Genomic DNA, 22,505 nt, shown 5'->3' with positions numbered 1-22,505 from the left:
CAGTCATAGTTACTGCCCTTATGTTTGAAGTATATGCAAAAATATATTCATAATGGATATTGAAGAAGCCAACTGTGTCTTAATTTATCTTTGATTTAAGATAGAACTGCTGTGTTATGATACACAGTTACCAGTTTCTTTGAAGTGTTTCCTGCCATATAAAATGTGCTTTATTGTTTTATTACTTCATGCGGATAGCGAAGGGTTAACGTGTGCCGAAGACGTATTGAAGGAGGAAAAAAAAATCCTCCTCAGCTGTGGCACCAATACCTAACGACCTGACCGGTCTCCGCTCGTTACCGTCAATTTGGGGAAATGGATTTAGCCTTGATAGGACAGGACGGGAGCCGTGCGGGCTCGTGGTTGTAGAAGGAGATCAGAAGACGCGTGGTGTGCGCGGCGAACCCCTCCGTGTCTTATTCTCAGCGCTCTTCTCCCCTCGGCCGGACTCAGGTCTGTGTGGCGTCGGCAGGCAAAAGCGGCCCTTCTGCTCTACTCATTCTTTGTGTGCGCATGTGTGGCTTGCGTGTGAACCGGCAAAATCAGAGAGCAAAGCAGGCCAGCGCGCGACAGGGAAGACGGGCAGTGTTGAGGTAGCCCAGCTAGCAGCCGCACGGTTTTTTTTTTTTTTCGCACTGCCAGAGATGGTCACGTCCACACAGGGGATCCTTCTGCTGCCGATGCTAATATGTCTCCAACGCTTCGTTAACGTTCACGGTAAGTCCCGAGCCACCATTTCTTTTGTGTGTGCGTGTGTGTGCATTTGGAGTCACCGTACCGGCGAAACGCGCACCCTGTGCGGTGAGGTTAGCTAACCTTAAACGGAGCTGCACACCTGTCTTGGCTGCTCCTTGAAGAAAAGCCCGTGCTTGGCTGCACCTTGGGGCCACTCAACCCCTGCCGCTTCTAATCGAGGAAAGCTCTCAAACTGCGTCTTTCTTAAGGGGACAAAATGAGAAATACGTGCTTTAAATGAATCTGAGTCTGCATTATTTTAGCTCTATTAATTATTGGAAACTACAGGGAGGGGGGTGGCCCCGTTGGGTTCAACGCTGCTCGTTGATGCCCAATTAGCCCCACGGTCATTTAATTTAGCCCTGAAGACCCGCAGCCATTCAAATTGTAAACCCTTGTCGTCCTGATTTCTCCTTTACTTAGACTGTTGGGATTTTCTCCTGTCATCTCCACCCCCATCGAGCTTCGTAATTTATTTATTTATTCATAAAGTGGAAGCGGACTGGGGAAAGGGGGTGGGTAGGCTGAAAAGCGTGGACACAGTGCGTTAACACGGAGAGAAAAAGCCACAAATAAGGGCAGCAAGCAGCCCCGCAGTTTCGGGAAAGGAGTATCAGCAGTTGACGGATTTTTTTTTTTTTTTTTTTTTTTTTTTTGGGGAGGGGGGGCGCAAATTACGTACTGCAGGGGATCCCAGTGAAGGCCCAATTAAGAGCAAAGTGGCCAAGCTCGAGCCGTTAGCAGCTGGTGGTACTTGTAGAGCTGTGCGCACTGGGGTTGCAGCTGTTGGTGATTTTCATGATTGGTTGTGGAATGGAGAAAGCGCTCTGGTCTGCAGAGTAACAGAAAATGTCACGGAGTGTCTGTTACAAGTTCAGAGCATAGCAACAATCAAAAGTTAAAAAGTTGCAGGGCTTTTGTTTGTTTCGGGTTCAGAAATGGGCATGTGGAGGTGGACTAAGCACAACTGGGCTGCATACACTCAAATATATGAGCAACTTTTTTTGGGAGAAATATTTGTATGTCACACAAACCCCTCACTTAAATTCTGTGATGCACCTGCTAAGTTATATTTTTTTAAACATTGTATCATATGGATACTTTTACATATGTGGATACAGACAAGGGGCTAATTAGAATGAGCTTTTAACTGCATTTAATTACTTCAGAACCATAGTCATACATCGATCCCCTCTAATCTAAACTCTGTATCAATGTAAAGATTGATGCGTAGATGTAGAGGGACCTCTAGAATTTATATATGGCTTTCCATAAATGGTAAACGCATCCATTTTTTGGCAACATCTGTGACTGAGAATATGAAGTGCTAAAACGTTGAGGAATTAAGCATATTGATTTTGGTCTCTATTGGTGGATTTCCCCCCTTTAATAACTGCTAGAGAAGGTGATTTATTTATTTTTCATTATATTTTTAATAACTCATCTATCAGGTGTCCAACACAGGCTTTTGTAACAGATTGTCTGTTACAGGGCCTCACTTCATCTAATTAGAGCCACTGAACTTCATGCTGCTTGGAGCATTTTTAATGGAATTGGCTGCCAAATAACATGGCTTGTTGTGTGATTTTTGGAGGTTTGTTAATGTTTAAGTAATATTCTAGTGTCATCAGTGTAGCATGGCAGCAGCTGTGATGAAGCCTCAAAATCCAGAACATAGCTTGTCTTTTTTCCCTTGATTAGGATGACTTCATAGTCTAATGCTTATCACATTTGCCTAACAAAATGGTAAATGGCCTGTATTTGTATAGCGCTTTACTTAGTCCCTAAGGACCCCAAAGCGCTTTACACTACATTCAGTCATTCGCCCCAGGGCACACACTGGTGCCACCAGGCCCTCTGACCACCACCAGTAGGCAACAGGTGAAGTGTCTTGCCCAAGGACACAACGACTGACTGTCCGAGCTGGGGCTCAAACCGGCAACCTTCCAATTACAAGACAAATGGCCAACTCTTGAGCCACGAACAAAAGAAAGATTACCAACTTGATCTTGAGAGAAGACTGAAATCCTTTGGGATTGTTTTGGGAATAACGGAGCAGCTGAAAGTAGGTTATTATAAAAGTGCTTCAGTATTGCTAGAGTTTGTTTCATGCATCCATCTATATTGGTCTAAACTGAGGTGCATACATGACTCTGGACCTGGTCCAAATGTCGGTATATGAGAGTACTGTCAGTGATTAGTTTCTTTTCTGATAATTGTGCACTGTGGATAGCTTAGTTTTAGCACAATGTTGCAGCCAATACTGGAGATTTTCCTAAGCCTTGTCAACACATACTATCTGGTTACAAGTTTCTGGATGCTTTCAAAGTTTTCAGCAACTATGGCATTACTAGCAAAATGCTAAGTTTAGTCATTTACAAGCAAAGTTTAGGAATCTGGGCAGAACCCCTAAATGATTCATTTCCAAAGGCCTGAAACTTGTCTGAAACCTGCCCGAACCCCAAACTTTGTCCTAGTAATGTGGTAAGCTAATCAGAAGCACACACATAAGCTATTAACAGCTAATAAGAACATGACATAGTCAATCTCGCAATTAACATTTAAACATGTGGGGGATGTGAATATTGATGCTTTCATTGGCTTTTGAACTTGCCCCCCGCCCCCAACTTTTAACAGGTCTTTATGGCATCACATCATGTTCTTAAGCTATTTAAAGTGCTTTTATTTAAGGCTGTAAAGTTTCAAGTCCAGGAAAACAAGATGTTTGTCCTATATTTTTGCCTTCATGCCACTTGCTCAAAGATGGCATCTCTTTGTCCTCATGCAACTTGCATTAAGCTTCATCACTGTTGGATGACATCAGTTGTTTCCTAACCTCAAGGTCAGGTGTTGAACAATACCCGTTACCTTTACAGAATTGAGCAGCTGCAGTATCACATGTGCAGTTTTTTTAACATTGTACTCTAACTTGTGTCTATAGACATGTCTTACAAATTGAAAAATCTGTTAGTCCCTTAGGCCTGGCAGTATGCAGCACACTGGTAGAAACTCTGAACATGAAGTGAAATGCACGGATCAGTTACATCTTGAGTTTGCTCAACAGACCCAGATTCACCATTATGTATAATAAAAAGCATTAAATGCTGTGCTGTAGGGGTTATTGCACAGTTGAATCGATCAAACTAGTAATTCTGTGTGAAAATGGCTACATTGTAGTAAGAATTCAGTAATTTATAAATGTATCAGTCCCTTTAAGAAGCCTAAAAAACCCCATGTGTATCTTTTGATCAGTTTTATCCACTTATCTGAAGTAATGTTGTGGGAACATCAGGGTTTTCCAGACTTTCCTCCTGGAGATCCCTAAGGAGTTCCCAGGCCAATCGAGAGAGAGAGAGAATCCTTTCAGCAAGCTCTTTGAAATCGTGGATGCAGCACAATCACTGGTTAACCATTTGAGTGACAAGTAGTTAGGCAGTGGACTTACCCTCATAATTCTCCTTATTGGCTCTAATATTGACCAGAATTTAGAAAATAAACTTTGCTTTACTCTAAGACTGTGACTGGTGCTGGAGCTCATGACCTCAATGTCAGAGGTCAGAGTAAGGTGAGGGCTTTCCCCCCCATAGTCTTGTTTTTGTTGCTTTTAATTTTTATTTTTTGCAGTAAGAGCAGTTGTCCCCTGCTGACCATTAGTAGTGCAGCTTTTAGACACTACTTGGTTGGTTTATATTTTCTTTGGTTGGTGCTTGTTGAAGAAATTTTAGCATTTCCTTTTTGGCCCCAATTACTTATATATTTTTTTAATCTATTGTTTTTTTTTTTTTTTAAATGTGTGTTTAACATTAAAAGGAAAAAAATGGCAATATTTTCTGTGCTTCACACCCTCCACTGGTGACGGCCCCTCCCTGAGCCTGGTTCTGCTGGTGCTCTACCTGTTAAAGGGAGCTTCTCCTTCCATCAGTAGTTTGATGGTTGGGGTTCTCTCTCTATTGTAGAGATTTATAATAAGAAGGCTCCATAAAACAGTGGTTGTGAGCTGGCGATATGTAAATAAAATTAACCTGTGCACGAAATATTAAATTTAATCATGAAACAAGTTATTGAAAGAGATGCATTCCCTGAATTCCAGCCTGCTGTGGAAAAATGGCCTTTGGGGGGAAACTGGTGAATCAGAAGTGCTTATAATGCGCACACACTCCACACACAATACACCCACCAGCAGCACCACCACCACTGTCTCATTCTCAGCTTCTCACCAGGCCTGAACGAACACACACACACAGACCGTGTGAGCCTATTTGAACAAGATGCCACGCAAATTAGGCAACAGCGAGATCAGCAGCGGCAACCCTGGCCTGATTAAAATGGATGTATTTTTTTTTCCCTCCATGGTTACTGTGATACCATGCTAGACCCAGATCCTCGGCTATAGAGGGGGGGGCGGCTATGTGGGGGTGCGCTTGATTCTTGAAGTGGGCGGGGAGGTGGACAGGAGGAGGAGAGCACTGCAAACGTTTCTGTTACTGGGGAAAACTGCATCACCATGACCTCAACTGTGAAAGCAGTTCTATAGCACACAATGAGCTGCTATTTTGGGCAGGAGATGGTTCATTACAGCTCCATGCCTGTTGAATCTGTGGTTTAAATTAGGAGAGTACTACTAGCTGACACAGTTGGGTTGTATTTCTCACAGTAGTAATAGAGAATATTCTGTAAATTAGTCTTAAAGTAGTGTAGTTTTGACAGTTTACTGAGACATTAAACAGTTCGTGCTCTGTGCCCAGTAATGCAGAACAGTGCTGGTTCACAATGCTTTCCACCTCGCAGTGATGGAGAGGGAGAAGTGCTCTAATTTCTCCAGGAATGCCAACTTGGATGGTGGCAGATGGCATCGCTACATTTCAGTTAACTGGTGTACACGATATTAAAAATCTAAATTGCTTAAGCATCTTTTACTGTGGGTGCCAATGAGAAAGGTGGCAACCAATATCTGTATTGCACAAAACATGAAACGATGTCAGTGCGACAGGTTAGAAAATCAATAAAATTATTTAAAAAATGTATTGTTTTTTTGGCTTTAAGTTTTGTTTTTATATATTTGAGGAGAGAGTGGCTGCGCCACAGAAAATTAGTGCAGTAGAGTTTGTGGCAGTGTGGCCGTGCACATCAGTCCTTCTTCAATTAAGAATACCACGACTGTTTTGTGACAATGAATAACAGAACACAGTAACCAGCAGCCTTTAAGTGCTGATTCAACAGGGTTCAGTTGTGCTGGACAGCAGCTGGTGAGCGTAGTCTTCCTTTTGCAGAGCAAAACCTTTTCAATTTGGCTCAAATTGTTTTATGCTGCAGTCTCTGAGCTCAGTGTCGTGTCACAGGAGCCATTTGGAGTTATGGATGGGCAACTATGTAGAAATCACACTTGTATTCCAGGTATCATCTGTTACTACACCAAAGTTTTGCTCGTGCTGCTTGTTCTGAAAAGTTGAACATTTTCAATCATGGTTGTTCAAATACTCCAGTGCTGCTACTAACCAAATATCCTGTGAATATTGTGGGAGTGAGGTGGATGCACACACTTAAAAGAGCATGCATCAACTGGAACTTAAAAAAGGCTATAAATCGATTTGGTGGAAAACTGCAGTCGGTGCGCTCAAGCCAGTATTCTGGAAAATGACAGACCAATCTGAACCTGCTTCTGTGCTGCTCAAACAAAAGTAAACAGCAAATCAGAAATCGAGTTTTTATATACCAGATGGTTGAAAGTGAGACTAGCTGGACAGCAGCAATATTTAAATAATGACTACAATCAAAGAGGCCAGGTTTTTGTTTTATTTCTTGGACGTGTTGGGCTTCAAAAAAAGCTGTATGCAGAGTCTGTAAAACATGGCCAAGTAATGTGATCTTTAGTCATGTTAAAATATTTAATGTAAAGGTGCAAACAAAGAATGACATTAAAGCAGAGCGACATTTCTCATGTCATTGTAAGCAGTAGTCCTCACTCTGTACAGTCTGGAGGGTTCAGGCTTCAACTCTCAGCTCAAAATTGAATCTGACACTGCAGGGAGAAGGAGCTCGTACAGGTTTGTATACTCGAGCTTACTACTGAGGTGTGTTGTTGCGATGTGTGGATCAAAGTGCAGTTTTCCAGACAGCAAGCCGATGGTTTTCTGTGTAGATATTGGAATAGTAACCCAGGAGGATACGCTCTTAAAGAAGCCAAAAACAGGAATATATTTACCATTCCCTGCAGCTTGGCTTTATGGTTACTTGTATGCGCCGCTGCACCCCATTTACTACACCTCATGTTTACACTAGCAAATGCTGCATATTTTTATATTTCTACTGTGCTTTGGGCTTCTGTTTTCTTTTTGGATTCACTTTAGAGTCCCACAGAAATTGGAGGTGTATCAGTGTTGCTGCTGGACCTTCTATGATTTCTCTGGTTTACATGGTGGCGCTTTGTTTTGGAGTTAACAGCTACTGTGTGCCAGAGGCTCTTTATGTGATCTCACTCTTTACCTCAGTCGGCATTAAATGTACATCAGCAGTGTGATGAGTCAGGACTTTTGTTCCTGTAACATGCAGATATGCAGTTATTTGTCCAAACCCCCCCCCCCCTTCCCCTTGAAATGAAACATGAACAACTGGGCTGAGTAGTATGAAGGTGAACACTGTAAAAGGATGGACACTTCAGGGGACATAAACGGTGCGTGTTCAGTGTTAGAAACTTGGAGGCCAAGGGGACTAGTAGGCTTATTCTAAAGTCACTCACCATGTAAGGGTTGTGTTGAGGAGTGAGGGTCATTCTCAGGGTTATTAACTTAACTGGTTGAAGGACTGCAGAACTGTCATTTCATAATTCACAAATTGTTGCTGCTTGGGTCAGATTTTAGTGAAACTTGTGCACAATTTGGGTGAAAACCAATAGGGTGATCATTGTGCACAAGGTCAAGGCTACATTTGAATTGTGAATGAGCCTTATGGGTGACTAATATCAATGTTGTGGTTTTTATCTCGTTTCCTCATTCCTCCCCTCACCCCAACTGGTCACCCCCCTCCCTGTGCCTGGTTGTGCTTGAGGTTTCTTCCTGTTAAAGGCTTTTTCCCTTCCCAATGTTGCCAAAGCGGTTGCTTAAAGTATGTCATATTGTTGGGGGGTGGCATGGGAGATCAGTAACTTGCAAGTTGCTGGTTCACGTTTCAGATACAAATACTGCTGTAATCATTGCCCTGAGAGTAGTTGCAGTTGCACAGAATTGATTAAACTGTGCCGAATATGTGTAATCACTCGCTGAAAATCAAGTCTTGTATGCAGCACAGTATCCTGACATTTTTTTTTTCTTCTGAGAAAGTTGGAAGTTTGGCGAAATCATGAATAACTTTCTGCTTGTGTATTTTTATTTGCGTAGATGTGAATATGTTCAGAAGATGGGTCAGGAGTTGTTGAACCCAGTTAATGGATTCTGTTGCTCATTGAGCTGATGGCCAATGTCTCTGGCTTCATAACAGTTTAATTTATTAATTTTCTTCATAAAATATAAGGTCTTCCCAGAAACACTGCAGTGCTGAGGGATTAAGGAAAACACTAGGTGCTGGATAATTTATTTTTTTCTGTCATTGACACCTCAACACTTTTGCTTGGCAGTGCCTATTGAAGACTTCAGTGAATTCCCAGATCCAATGTGAATGTTAGTGAGGCTCTCGGAGTGCTTTATTTATTCAGCTTTGTCTGCTTGTTTTGGTCATCTTACAAATGGGAAGTCTTTATGTAATTGCTTGACTCATTTAGCAGTTTCTCCTTTTTCAAGGAAATGTATTTGTCATGGTCGGACTTTATTTTCTCAAGTCATCAGAAAATAAAACATTCTGACAGGAGTCATGTTTTTGGATGGATCTTCTTGTAGTAACTTTTTTAATACTAAGTCTAATCTTAGTCTCCTATCATTTCTAATCATCTTGCCCGTTATCAAGTCCATATGTCACTGTCAAGTCGAATGAAACTCGGGACAAATGTGGCCATGAGGATATATAAGGGAAGGTTCTAAAGAAGTTGTGCAAAGTCACAATAACATGTGGAGTCATTTAATCATTCCTTTTAAAAATAGCATTATTTTAATTATAAATTTCCTTCCGCTCTTACAGACATAAAATCTATTGCCTTTTTTCAATTAGTTTAAAGGCATCAACCTGACTGATTTCCTTCAATTGGGCTCTTTTCATTGTCACTTTTGAGAAAGATACTTAATTCCCAGTCTTCTGCAGCAATAAAGCTTATAAAGGGCTGTTAATAAAATCGAAGCCTGCAATGGTAACAAGAGCCGTACTATATCAATGAGTGAAGTTATGGTGTAGCCTGTCAAGTTCAGTGGAAACATTTAAAATTTCAAAAATTGGAACAATGGCCTGTATAAATGTGGCTGCAGTCATAATTGACTCCTCTCAGTAATATGAAGTTTAGAGCTGTTGGATCTTATCCACTTCATTGTTGGTTTCCCACAGTGCCCTCCACCATTAACAGTTGCTATGAATAGTTTTGCATTAGATAAATATACTGGTTTTTTTTTTGTTTTTTTTTTTAAATAAATGTTTGCAGTTTAAAATTTGCCTTTACCACTGACCTTTTCTCTAAACATTTCCTCCTTTCTATGATTTCTGTCTTGGTTAATGATTTTTTTGGTCTCTTTAGATTGATTTATATTTTTAATATGGTGAAATTACTTGCCGTTTTCCTGAGGTAATGGAAAATGAATGAAATGAACTCTTTAAGTACAGGTGGTGTAGTCTTGGATGAATGGATGTCTGCAGGCGTGTATTTGCGTCCTGTGCGGTGAAGCTGCTGGACTCTGATCAACAGCATGCTCTGATGAAGCGTTCAAGTCTTTGCTTTGTTAGTGCAGCGCTGTGCTTGTGTTTAGCATCTCTGTAGATGGTTTGACAGGAGTAAATTTGACTTCGGGATAGAAAGCCTGTAGTCACACCCTTAATCTACAAGGCTGTGTTTGTAAAAAATATGTGAAAAGGAGAGCTTTGATGATTAACTTGACCCTGTTGACTCATTAAGAATGTCCTTCCCAAGTGTTTTGTTTCTTACTTGGGTGTATTATTGATTTGGTTGGTGTTTTTTTTTTTTATTTATTTTTTTTAAGTAAGCTTAAATGTTTTTATCCCTGAAATAATCCTGCCACCTCCTGTGCTTTAGAATTTGTCAAAGCTCTGTAACTTCCAATATTTTCCCTGTAAAATCTTACATGGATACTTTAGCTGATGTATTAAGCTCTGAAAATGTTAGATTAAAAAACAAACAAACAAACAATAATGCTATAATACATTCAACAAATGTACCAACTATAAGTGGGAAATGTCAGAAGTCAAATGCAGTCTTGCCAGGGTGTAAAGCTGGCTTGCGTCATGAGCCCCCTCCCCTGATGCCAGCAGTGACATATTAAAGTTGACAGATTTGCATTTTTAAAGTGTCTGGCCTCTTACAAAACATTTGAATATTAGTCGTTGGTGTTGGCAGCATGTCTTGAAACTGTGGCATGGTTTCATTGATGTAGATCTTGAATAAAGTGTTGCAGCTTCAGCTAAAGGCCCGAAGCTGTTCAGGTTCAAATCAGTGTGGGGTGTTTTTCTCTCTGGAGGAGCTGCTGACCCACTTAAGTATCCTTCAGATGGCGTTTCAGTGTCTGAATGCAGTTTTTAGAGGCTCTTTCTGGCCTGACGGGGCTATAATTCTGGTGTGCATTCCTGCAGAGCTTTTGATGTTTTATACACATCTCAAGTTTTAACGGGGAGGAAACTTTTTTTCATCTTTAAATTCATTGACCTCAGTGGCATACAGATTCAGTTGGAACCGTGACTTCCTCTGGGCTGCTTTTAATCATTATGTGCTCCAGTTATCCACCTGGTCAGGCAGACAGTCGACACTAAAGCAAGGTCAGACTGTGGTATTTTAAGACCTGGAGTAGCGCCTCCAGTACTCTGGTAATAGACTGCACTGCACAGTACTGTCTACAAATCGGTGCTTTGCTTATGTCTGTTTTACTTGTAAAGTGTCAAAATGAGCTTAAGGTTTTCATTTTAATGTCTCTATTTAAGAGGCTTTGATATCTCATTGCAGGCTGTGGGTAGGTGCATTACAGTGTATTGAAAGTGGGATTGTGTTGTCATTTAGGACACAAGCAGACTTTTAAAACTCATAATTGGAATCTGGTTTTTATGGAGAAGCCTAAGAATCATTCTTCTGGTTAAGCCATCATTTTATTTTTTCCCACCCCACTTATTTATTCCACCTTACTAAATTATAGTGATGTGGTAAACATGGTAATCTTGGCTGTTTAGGCTCCACTGAATGATCCTCATACTGTCATACACCAGAAAACTGCAATATTAGCTGCTTCTCAGAGTGCCACTGGGGATGGCAGCTGTCAGCTTCAGAGTCTGGTTAGGACAGTCCTCTGGGAGCGTAGAACTAGTCACCAGCTGTAGTCAAACATGGGGATGAAATGTTCTAAGGGGAAGCATCTGAATGACGTAAAGAACCGAACACAATAGCTACTTGGCTATAGGGCTAGATAAGAATGTCTTGGGGCTGGTTTGCAGCCATTATACTTTCAAGATAAGAGTGGGGGAACTGGTGGGTTTTGGAGCAGTCCAAGCACGTAAGAGCTTCCTATAGTTAAGGCACTGTGGGGAAATCCATGTTTTAACAAAATTTAACCCTACTTAAAAAAAAAAAAAAAAAAAAGTTTCAAATTTTTCATATTCTTGTGATTTTTTTTTTTCTTTTTATATATATTCCTCTTTTCACTAGCAAAGAGAACCTGTTTGTATAGTATTAAATCAGTTCTGCACGGCAGCATTATTTCAGATTTTTAAAGTTACTCGCTGCATATTTCTGGGTGATGGTTTGACCTTGAGACGATAGTTTGCACTGTTGCCTCACAGCAAGAACTTCCTGAGTTCAGGCTGGGGTCTTTCTGTGTGAAGTGTGCATGTTCTCCCAGTGTTCACGTGGGTTCTCTCTGGGTACTCCAGCTTCCTCCCACAGTCCAAAGACATGCAGTTAATGGAGATTAGAGCAGGGCCAAAAATGTTTATCGCAATATGAATTTGCGATAACGATATAATTGACACTAGACAAGATACTTTACAACTCCACAATTTTATTAGTGCAAAAAAAACCAACCAAAACGTATTTTCACTTAAACAAGCAGCTGGGTTTTTTTTGTACATTAAAGTTATATAAAAATGTAACAGTACAAATTCCTTGCTAACAGTTTAACCAAAATGCATTTCCAGTGGAAATTGGCCAACATCCTCACCATAACCATGTTTAACATCCACAAAACTTAGAGGTTACACACACACACAATACGGTAATATTATGTTGAAGCACAGTTCGCATCACTCCGCGAGGCTCCTGCCTAATATAGCCGTAATGCTCCGACAATCCATCAAGCGGTGCGGCTTCGTAGCTTAGCAAAGTCGTACTGAAACATTTGACAGATTTTCGAGCGCCGTGTACGACATAAAATTGTTTCGAGGTCAGTAAACTAAACCAGAATCCATAAGGGGACCTGTCGATTTTCAGAAAAATCAAAGGATTGTTTTAAGTGTGCCGTATTTTCCAAACAACACGGTAATAACGACGGCCCGCTAGCATGCTCTACCAAAAATAGTGCTTTGTTGTGTATCTGACGGACGAAAGCTAAACCAGCTCCACACCACTGAAGTTGCAGCTTTTTTTTTTTTTTTTTTTTTTTTTTTTTTTTAAAAACAAACAAATTCTGGTTCATCCGTTCCATTCAACGATCTGCTTTCACTCTTATTCTGCACCGTGCCTTTTCTGCCATGTATGTATGAAAACAGACACTGCACATGCACGTTTTATCCATATTCTATCGCAATATTTCATTTTCCTATCGTTGCCCAACATTATACCGGTATTACAGTTTACGGTATGATATGGCCCAGCCCTAATGGGGATAGGTTAATTGGTAACTCTAAATTACCTGCAGTAGTGAATGAGTGCGATTGGTTGTCTGTGCCCTGCGACAGATTGGCGACCTGTCCAGGGTGTGCCCTGCCTCTCACCCTAAGACGGCTAGGATAGACTCCACTGTACTTAAAGGCAAAATAGGAGCGTATTGGTGAAGTTAAAACAAGCACAATTTGTTATCTTAAGCGGTGAGTCAAAGTTGTTGCTGTAATTAAAGTGATAGTTGCAAAGCCCAACAACTACTCAGTTTACTGTTGCACATGTTTTTCAGTTGACATGAAATTGTCATTTCTTTGTGAAATACTAGTGTTACATTTTAGTTGTTGAAGTTTGAATTGTGAAACAAGTTACTGTGGATTTCCAAAATATGTGCCAACTAATGTTCTTTAAAAGGAGATTTAAGCACTGGAGCGAACCTTGATAGAACTAAAACAAAATGGAAATGACATCCCAGACTCCAAATTATATGTGGAAACATTTGGGACTATAATTTGAGTTTTTGTTTTTCTTCTCTCTCTCAAACTGTCTGTTGTCCTCTGTAGGTACGAAGACAGAATGTGAAGCCAATCAATTTCAGTGTGGAAACGGTCGCTGCATCCCGTCCGTGTGGCAGTGTGACGGAGATGAGGACTGCAGCGACGGCAGCGACGAGAACTCATGTGGTGAGGAAAAACACTCAGCTGTCACACAGCAATGCCAACAACTTGAAGTGTGAAAGACTAAGACTAATGCACGTGGCCAGATTTGTTCCATTATGAATCACTGAAGTAAATGGTTTCCAAATGTCCCAGACTATAATAATCTATTATAGTCTGAATTTAAACATTCAGGTCATCAGCCCTTTGCATATGTCAGGAAATGTAATTTACCTTTGCCACACACAAATTCTCATCTGTGTTCTTTGGATGAAGATCTTTTGAATATAGCTAATGCCAGATTCTGAAAACTGGCTAAAGTGTATTTAAGAAAATTCAAGTCTTACCTCTGTACACCACCACAGTGGAAATGATCGAGATAGAGTTGAAGTGCACACTCTAAACTTTAATTCAAGTAGTTGAAGAAATGTATTCCACTTAAGCTGCTATATGTCTTTGGGTGGTTATCGGCTGGTACTGAGAGGCACTGTCCAAACTACTTTACTGCATTTGGCTGAATCTGAGCTAAATGTTCTGATGCACATCAGAATTCATCCAGCTTCTCTGTACGATGCTGCACATGCCCATGCATCTCATAGACAGGCCTCGACTGTCTTTCTAATGAGGCTGTATGGTTCATATCATGCCCATTCAAAGCCTCCGCAGTGCTTACTAGTTCCAGTTATCCTTATGCTGACTGATCTTCTATTATCTCTAAAATCAATGCCATTTTGGAGCGAATCCTGCATTATCTTTTTTAGATATGCATTTTGACAAATTCTGGAAATGGCCTTATTTTGAAACTTACTGGTTTGTACCCTGTGGTGAACTGTGCTCTCGTAAGTTTTCTTTCTTTCTTTTTTCTCCTCCTTGACAGACTTGGATAATGATCTGCGTGCCTCCCAGAGAGGGTTCCTCTCTTGACTGCATGTTCTGAAGGAATTTTTATTGGGGCAAAAGGGATATTTTCAGAATGTACCGACTCTGTAGACTATAAAAGATGAATGTGGTTTTCTGGCTCTGAAAAGCCATTTGTTGTAGGACAGACTTTTTAGTTTTCTAATGACCAGCAAGCACTGGACATTTATAGAAATCTTTGAAACTGACCTCGGCTCCCTTGCTCTGACCTTGATGAATGCTTTGCTGTCCTGAGTCCTTATTTCCAAGTTTGATGAGATCATTTTGTAAATTAGTCCTTGGTGGACTCAAAGGTTTCAAACACAAAGATTGCAAATGTGCTCAACTTGAGATTTTACAGCACGACTTTGTGAACAAAAGGATCGGTGACGTCGAGTGGTTACATTCATCACATCACCCGCACTCTTTCGGAGACACTTTCTGAGAGTGCTGCAGCCTGTAGCTGGGTTGGTTCTGTGCTTAGATCGCATTAACACAGGTTATATTTATACCTGCACACTTGTCTGTATTCTTGTTGTTATGAGTGAAGCTGAGCTGCTAATGTTAGACTTGGAGCTCATTGATCTTTCACCGTTAACTTTACTAAGAACTTTTAACTGATTAAGTCAGAGCTGTGAAAATGAGATGTGTCGTAAACACTGAGAATCCTGGTTAATAGAGTAGTGAACAAGTGACTTCCTTCCAGTGATCAGTAATAGTTTACACTGGATATTGCTACCAAATAGACCCATCAGTAGTTGAGGTCTCAGTCTCTGGAATGTGTAACTACATTCCTGGGATGCTACCTGCCCAGTGTGGGGTATGTGTCCAAGAAGCTTCAGAGTCCATCATCAAATTGGCTCAAACTTTGACCATTAAAGAGTCAAAACAGGTTTTCTGCATCTTAAGTTTTAAATCTATTGTGCTGACATACAGAGCTTGGAATTGCAGCTGTCCAGATATTTCTGGAGTTAAATATATCAAATCTTTCAAATCACCAATGAAGTGATTGTGTTGGTAACACTTAGTCTGCCAGGCTCCAGTTATACAAGGGTCTTACTTTCTGCTGTAGAGCTATGGTTATTGAGAAATGTGTAAAAATATACTTGGTGACATGTTCCTTTATCACTGTGAACACATGGGAGTTTATTTTGACCCACTCCCACATGCCATCCTGCTTATGGAAGGATGAATTGGTGGCCTAAATGTCACCACCTCAGTTCACTTCTGTGGCAACACAACAAAACTGATTCTGGATTTGGTTGGCGTACAGATTATGTCACAGTCCCATCAGAAATGTAAACATGTGAAGTTAACATAATCCATCAAATGCATTACATGGGTGAGGAGTGAAACTAATAAGCCAGAATAAATTTGTTGGTCCCACAGTCAGGTCAGCATTAGCGTGGAACCGGGGAAGGAAGTAAATGATTAGACTTGCTCTTTTTGTGCTCATTTCATTATTGACTCTTATTCATGAAAGTAGGACCAAACTTCAATTTTACTTAGTTTTGAGGTGTGAACATATATGACTTTTTTTTTTTACTACTCCAAAGACGCTTGTCCTCAATACAGACCACAGACAGTGTAACAGTCAAAAATCAGATGGATTAACAAACTGATTTTTATTTGTGTCATCAGTTTAATGAGAATGTCTCTTCCTTACTTGCTCACCTCCTGAAAACCCTCAGCGTCAATGTTTGCCTGGAGCTTGTCTGCACTGCTCTGTGGATCAGTTGCCATTTATGTCTCTCTTGCTGTAACTGGGCTGGAAACTAATTATTTACACCGTTTGTGGCCTTTTGGAGTGTGGGCAACTGAACGACAGTCCCCCTTGCTTGCAATTAAACGACTTTTCCTGCCAATGTGAACAACATGTAAATTAAGCAGGAAATGGAGTCTGAGCTGTCTGTAAAGGTCAGCTCACAGGGTGCCAGATTTGAATTGATTTTGTATTTACAAAACCTGTTAGAACAGGTACTAAAATTCTTAGTTTTGCACTAATTTTTTCTTTTTATGCTTGGCTGCAAGGGACACACTATATATTAAGATTATATTTTTTATTACACCTGCTGATTACTGCTTATCCCATCAATTTATTATGTGCATTTTGTGTTTAAAAAAAAAAAAAAAAAAAAAAAAAAATCCCTCAAAATTGCCTTTTACTCCTCAGCCATAAAGACAGTCACCATGCTAGATGGGTAGGCAGGCATCCATGGTGCCCGCCTACCCATCTAGCATGGTGACGAAGTTTGAAAGTAAGAACTTGAGTAAAGTGACGTATGAGGTTCAAATTGATCCACCAATATTTAAGTCATAAAAGGACCTGACGAATGCTGCACACATTTTGTCTGTGATGCAGATAAATGCATTCGAATCACATTGTCCTCTTCTTTCGTATCCTTCACTGAGTTTTAAGAGTGGAGTTGATGGGTTATTCTCCTCTTAACATTTGCACACATGAATATAATCTCATGACATTCAGAACCTGCCATGTTGGCTCAGTCCCCATCAGGAGCTTTGCTAGGTTCCCTTGGGACATGATGACCTGGTGATGTCAAGGTGGCACATAGAGCAGAGCTAAATATAGTTACAGCTGTGTGTGTCTCCTATACTTTCATCTATCTGGGTCATGTGATGGTGCTAGGAGGGAGAAAAGAACAAGGGATGATGGGAGAGGAAGTAGGGCTTTGCTGTCAATTGAAATTATGGCTTCCAACAATTATTAAAAACAAGATAATTGAGATGGAACGATTATATTGCTCCTTTTTAAGAGCGTGTAGGTTTATCAGTACACAGTACTGTGCTTTAGCACTCTCGAAATGGCCATACTTAATTCCCAACAATGTTTTGCAGGATTTCCTGATGGCCAATTTTAATTAGACTGGGAACTCTATTTCAAACGGGTTTTGGAAGTGTACACTATACACAGCATCGAGTGACTGCAGGGAAGATTTGGAGTTTTACTTATAGCCAGTTAGAACAGAAGCAGATGACTGGTTTTGCGAACAGTGATGGTGAACTGAAAACTAAAAATTAGTTTTATTCCTTCACGCTCTCTCAGCTGCTGACGTGTTGTTGTATTTGAGTCTCAGACTGTTATTCTCTCTGGGAGATCAGAGCTGTTTTACTTTCAGCCCAGACTGAACTGAGGCTCACTGATGCGTGAAAGATGAGAATCCAGATTTAATTAATAAAAGAAGAGTTTGGTAATGAGTCCCACTGTGGCTGGCTGTTGTCATGAGCTTCAAATTGGAGTTGGTTCTGAAGTCTGTATTTGTATTCTGGTCAGATGGTGAAGAGGGCTGAAGTGTGTTCTTGAGCCTCCAGTAGAGATGCTAGTGTTGGAGTTTGTTGTTTCACAAGTTTTCTTGGAAACCTGTGTCTTCTCTACAGACATGAGAAATTAACATCTTTCCACATTTCTAGTCGTTCCTATCAGATTCTTTGAAACTTTGGTTTGGTTGAGATTCATCAATCCAACATAGCCTGGAGACTGCACTTGCATAAAGGTGTATTTTCCTTTTTAATGTGAGAGTGTTACTGAGAATAATTTAAAGGTTGTGTTATGAAGATAAGATAAGATAACCTTTATTAGTCCCACACGTGGGAAATTTGTTTTGTCACAGCAGGAAGTGGACAGTGCAAAAGTTATGAGGCAAAAATTAGAATACAATAAGAATAAATACAGTACACAACTGTACAGAATAGAATAAAATACTATATACAGTAGAATAAAATAAATATACAATAAGATAAAAAAATAGAATACAAATACTATATACAACTGAGTAAAAATACAACGATGACAGAAAGTCAAAGGTGTAACCACATAATTAACATGGCAAAAGGACAAGTAAACTATTATACTCCAGACTTTAAGTGACATTCTAGGAACAATATTCTCCTTCCAAAGGGAGTATGATCTTTTAGTTTGTCTGTTTGCAGTCTAGCTTAAACACTGGAAGCTACACCAACATTTTCAAATACTGTGATGTAGAGGCTAATAACAAAATGGCCGACCTAGGTACTAATGTCCCACAAGGCCTAAGCATTTGACCTTGAAATTCACTGTTTGCAGCCAAGGTCAAAATTGAATGCCCAGCTTATGGTACCCAAAGATTTCAGCTAGTTCTGCTCCAATCATGAGTAAAGAAAATTCACCCTTTTGGTATGTAATGCTTCAGTCAAGGGTCAGGGTCACACGAATTGGGGAGGAAGTGGATATTTTCAAAACCTCTTAAAGAAATATTAGTTATTTGGGAGATGATGAGCTCAAACGAAGATCGAAAAACATTTTTATACGTGTTATGGCGTCCCCATTAATGACACCTGCATCGTTTTCATAGAGCATTTGTGCCAATGCCAGAGTCTTTGTCATTCTAATTTCCATATTAACAATGCTAACAACGTAAGAAATCATTTTATTATAACCCTCGCCCTTTGGGTGGAGTTGCACTCTGAGTGCTCTTATGCATATACTGTTTGTAGAAGTTGACCGACCTGTAAATTATTACCTAATTACTACCTAGTTTTGTAAACCTTATGTTTATATGGTCTTTAAAATGGGGGAAGCTCATGGCTTTAAATGGTTTTAGCACTTTATTGATATTAATGGAGAATAAAATAAGTGTAAAAGATGGAAACCTGAGGCAGGGCAATAATTTCAAAGGAATGAACCACCAAGCCAGTCGTTCACAACCATTTATGGGCTTTGGGCATTCATGGTTCTTTGGCTATAGCACGCATTTATTGTGCTTGGCTGTCTTCAAACACAAGTGAACTAATGTAGTTTCTAGTTGGACCATGAAGATTTGGGTTTAAACATGTGTCAGGTGGGGGCATGTAGCTTCAGCATAGCCTTGCATCACCGTAGTCTAAAAAACAGCAGTGCTTGAAATGTCAAAATGTTTGTGGTGCAATAAATCTGTAAAGCTAAAGCAGTGTGAGAGCTGCTGATCTTCCTTTTCATGATTGTCACTGATATGTTCTGTTTGAAGGGTTGTGAGGTCCCAGAACAGACCTACAACCAAATAAAAATTACACTTTATTTTTGTCTTCAGCCCCCCTTTGATGGAAGGTGAGCGAGACACTCGAACCTCCCGAGGACCGTATCGACTGCATTCCTTATGCAAATGTAGTGTTTGAATCTCGCTTAATCAGAACAGGTTGTAAACTGGTGACCTTTTCACAGGAGAGGAGCAAAAATGAATTCATATTCATGAAGTGCGCCAGTATGGATTTGATCTTTCCCTTGATATTATGTGTTTTTCTTTGTATAATGTGAGACATTTCATTCAAACAGTGATTTCATTTTCTCTCCCATGTTTCAGTTAAAAAGACTTGTGCGGAGTCGGACTTTGTGTGTGACAATGGGCAGTGTGTCCCGAAGCGGTGGCACTGCGATGGGGAGCCAGACTGTGAAGACGGTTCTGATGAGAGCTTGGACATCTGCCGTAAGTAGATGGTTTTTGATGAACGCTGCGCTACACCAACAGTCAAGTGTTACAAGTGCAACTAAAGTAAATATGAATCTTTCGGTCAGAATTTAGTTTTGAACCTGTAAGCTGTTAAAGTGGAACCTTTCAGTTTGTAAGAATGTAATTGTCTAAATGCCTGATTATCTCATTAGATCAACCTTACTTTATTGTAAATTTCACAATGCAATCAATATGAAATGTAACCAACTTTAACGTGGCAGTGGTCATTTCAGTGTGCTGTTCAGTCTGCAACCCCATGTAAATCTTTTAAGAAAATCTAGGCTTGGCTGTAACAGAAACAGGAAGGGGATGGTGCTTTCAGTTTTCCCCAGCAGTTAAGAGTACGGTTATTATAAGACCAATGGGGCAAAGAATTGGTCTTGGGCTAAATAATCAGCCTCGATCGCACACAGTGAGAGCCCCAGAACTGAAGTCTTTTTAGTGCTGAGTAAAAGGTTTGCATGCTGCAAGATTGATTATTGTTCCTGCTGTATCTGCCGCTGGAGAGGACACTGCTGTATGCAGGTCGGTTACTCCTGTTAATTTATAAATTACTTGGAGGAAAATGGGTTCATTCACAGGTTTGCACAGCAGCCATCACACAGATTAAGATTAACGACAAGGAACAATATCATGAACATTAACGTGTGAAACCTGAGCTTGTATACACATCTCTCTCAGGAGGTCAAGCAGCATGAGATACTTTAATTCTGTGAAAGATACAAACAGCAGTGGAAACTGTAGGTTCAGCCCCAAAAAAACTGAGGATAAACTGACCTAAAAATTGTTTGTCCAGCCTTCTTTGGCTCACATCCTTGTGACTGGCTCACATCAGCCACAAGGATGTAGGCCACCACAGACAGGTCGGCCTTCCTCCCATGGGGTCGTGGCAGACACAAGCACGCATCACACTTGTAGCAAGCAAGCAAAACGTTATTTTATACCACATTTTAGTTGAGGTGGAAGTCCATTGTCACCCCAAAAAGCAAAAGTTGCACTATATGAATTATGGAAAACAGAATTGATAAGTGTAATAAGCTGAATTAATAATAGAATCATAACCAGTGATGATATAAAGGCAACAATAGACCAATAAAAATGACACACAATGATTTCAAAAACCCAAATTTGATGTAAATGTGATGGCTCGTCTGACTTGAGTGGTTTTAAACGCTAGTCTTCAAATGTGTTATCAGTTAGTCTGTTGCTCCAGCAGCTTGGTGCATGAAAGCTAAAGCTGCTTCCCCATAACTGGTAGTGACTGGGATCCCAGACCATGCATTAAAAACAGTGAAAATATGAAATGAATTCTAAGATTAGAGTTGACAGTTGAAGCACACACGATCAAATGTCTATGCATGTTAGTTTGCATGTTAGTTTGCATGTTTGGTTTGCTGCCTGGTACAGTATTAGGTTTACATTGACTCGAGAAGCAGCTGCTGCTGGTCCTGTAATGCCCATTTGAGACCCACCTTTTACAGTATTAAAAGCATGCTTGCAGCCTGGTACAGAAACTCTTTTTGGGGAGAACTTGTCACTGAACTGGCCGTTCGTCGTCATTTGTGCGTCTTGGTGCATTTTAATTTCTTAAAGTGACCAATGGCTTGATGTGGTTGGTGAAGTTTGTGCTTCAGTTGTAATGAGTTAAATTGATTTAAGTTTTTTACTCTGCACTAATTAGCTGGTTTAAGATTTCATGGATGTGGCTTGTTGAAGCACTGATAGCATTTGCTGATAACAGTCCACACACTTTTCCATAAATGGTCACTTCTAGGCCCCAAAAACCAACACAATGGAAGTTCAAAAGTACTAATTAAAAAAATAAAATAAAATTCTTGGCCTAAATTTAATGAAATTGAATTTGTACACTGAAATGTATTCAAATAGTGCAGCGAGATGTTCCCGATGCAGAGCTTTCTACAGATTTTAACTGGTGTAAGTTTCATACCTGCCCTTTGTGGGAAGCTAAAACTGTGGCTGAACTTGTATTTTCAAGCACAGTTGCCTTTACTCATGCTAGAGCACATTTATAAACTTTAATAAGCTTTCCATGAGGTCAGACTGTTTTTTTTTTTTTTTTTTTTTTTAAAGCTCAAAGTGAATGGTAGTCTCCCTGCTGTTCATAACAGACGCTCATGCTGCTGCAGAAATTCAGCGAGGTACTTGAAAGCAGTGAGGGAAGAGTCCCCCCCCCCCCCCCCCCCCAAGCAGTACTGTCAAATAAGTTGTTTAAATGGGAAAGCTGCTGTGCTTTAAATATTGTGTGATATGAGGTCTCACCAAGGTGCTTGTTGAAATCAGAGATGACTCATGATGATGATCTTCAATGAATCACTTCTGTGTGCTGCCTCCACTGTGCTGCGTTAATGACAAATGGACTTTGGTGTCTCCTCAGGTGTATAGATAAACATCAGAGTGGAGATGAAAGTGGTTTCACTGCAGCTTTAAAATCTTGATTGCAGATGATAAAAATGCAGAAAGTATAGCTCATGAATGCTGCTGTAAAAGAATACTGAAACTCTGGTCTGGCACACATCAACACCCTTCCTTTGTTATTTTTAAAGCAGAAAATCAAACTACGTTTTAGTCCTAAAGTCCCTGAAGAATTCCTATTATGTCATTTCTGTGACCTAGAACTCGACTTGCATGGCAGTGAAGGTTGGAAGGAACAGTTTTGTTGTGGGGGTTTAAATTATTGCAATAAATGGACTAAAATAATGACTTTACAGTTAGACAGTTTCAAGCTTGTTACAGACATGACTTTCAACATTATTTGCGGGAACACGAGCAAAT

At 40.2% G+C, this 22,505-nt stretch overlaps 1 protein-coding gene across 1 annotated transcript in view; it reads left to right on the top strand.

Moving 5' to 3' along the window:
* Nucleotides 1-259: 259 nt before the first annotated feature.
* The window catches only part of vldlr (very low density lipoprotein receptor), a 64,823-nt gene continuing 42,577 nt past the window's right edge, over nucleotides 260-22,505 (top strand). The window contains exons 1-3 of the mRNA XM_085278964.1: nucleotides 260-717; nucleotides 13,243-13,362; nucleotides 19,566-19,688. Coding sequence (XP_085135090.1) covers nucleotides 645-717; nucleotides 13,243-13,362; nucleotides 19,566-19,688 — 316 coding nt within the window. The 5' untranslated portion in view covers nucleotides 260-644. The remainder of the gene's footprint in view (nucleotides 718-13,242; nucleotides 13,363-19,565; nucleotides 19,689-22,505) is intronic.

Source organism: Mchenga conophoros, linkage group LG7 (assembly GCF_057382185.1).
Source record: "Mchenga conophoros isolate Kocher_MC1m ecotype Shallow Benthic linkage group LG7, M_conophoros_male_GT1.1, whole genome shotgun sequence".
Lineage (NCBI taxonomy): Eukaryota > Metazoa > Chordata > Actinopteri > Cichliformes > Cichlidae > Mchenga > Mchenga conophoros.
This window is presented reverse-complemented; position numbering and strand designations above follow the sequence as displayed.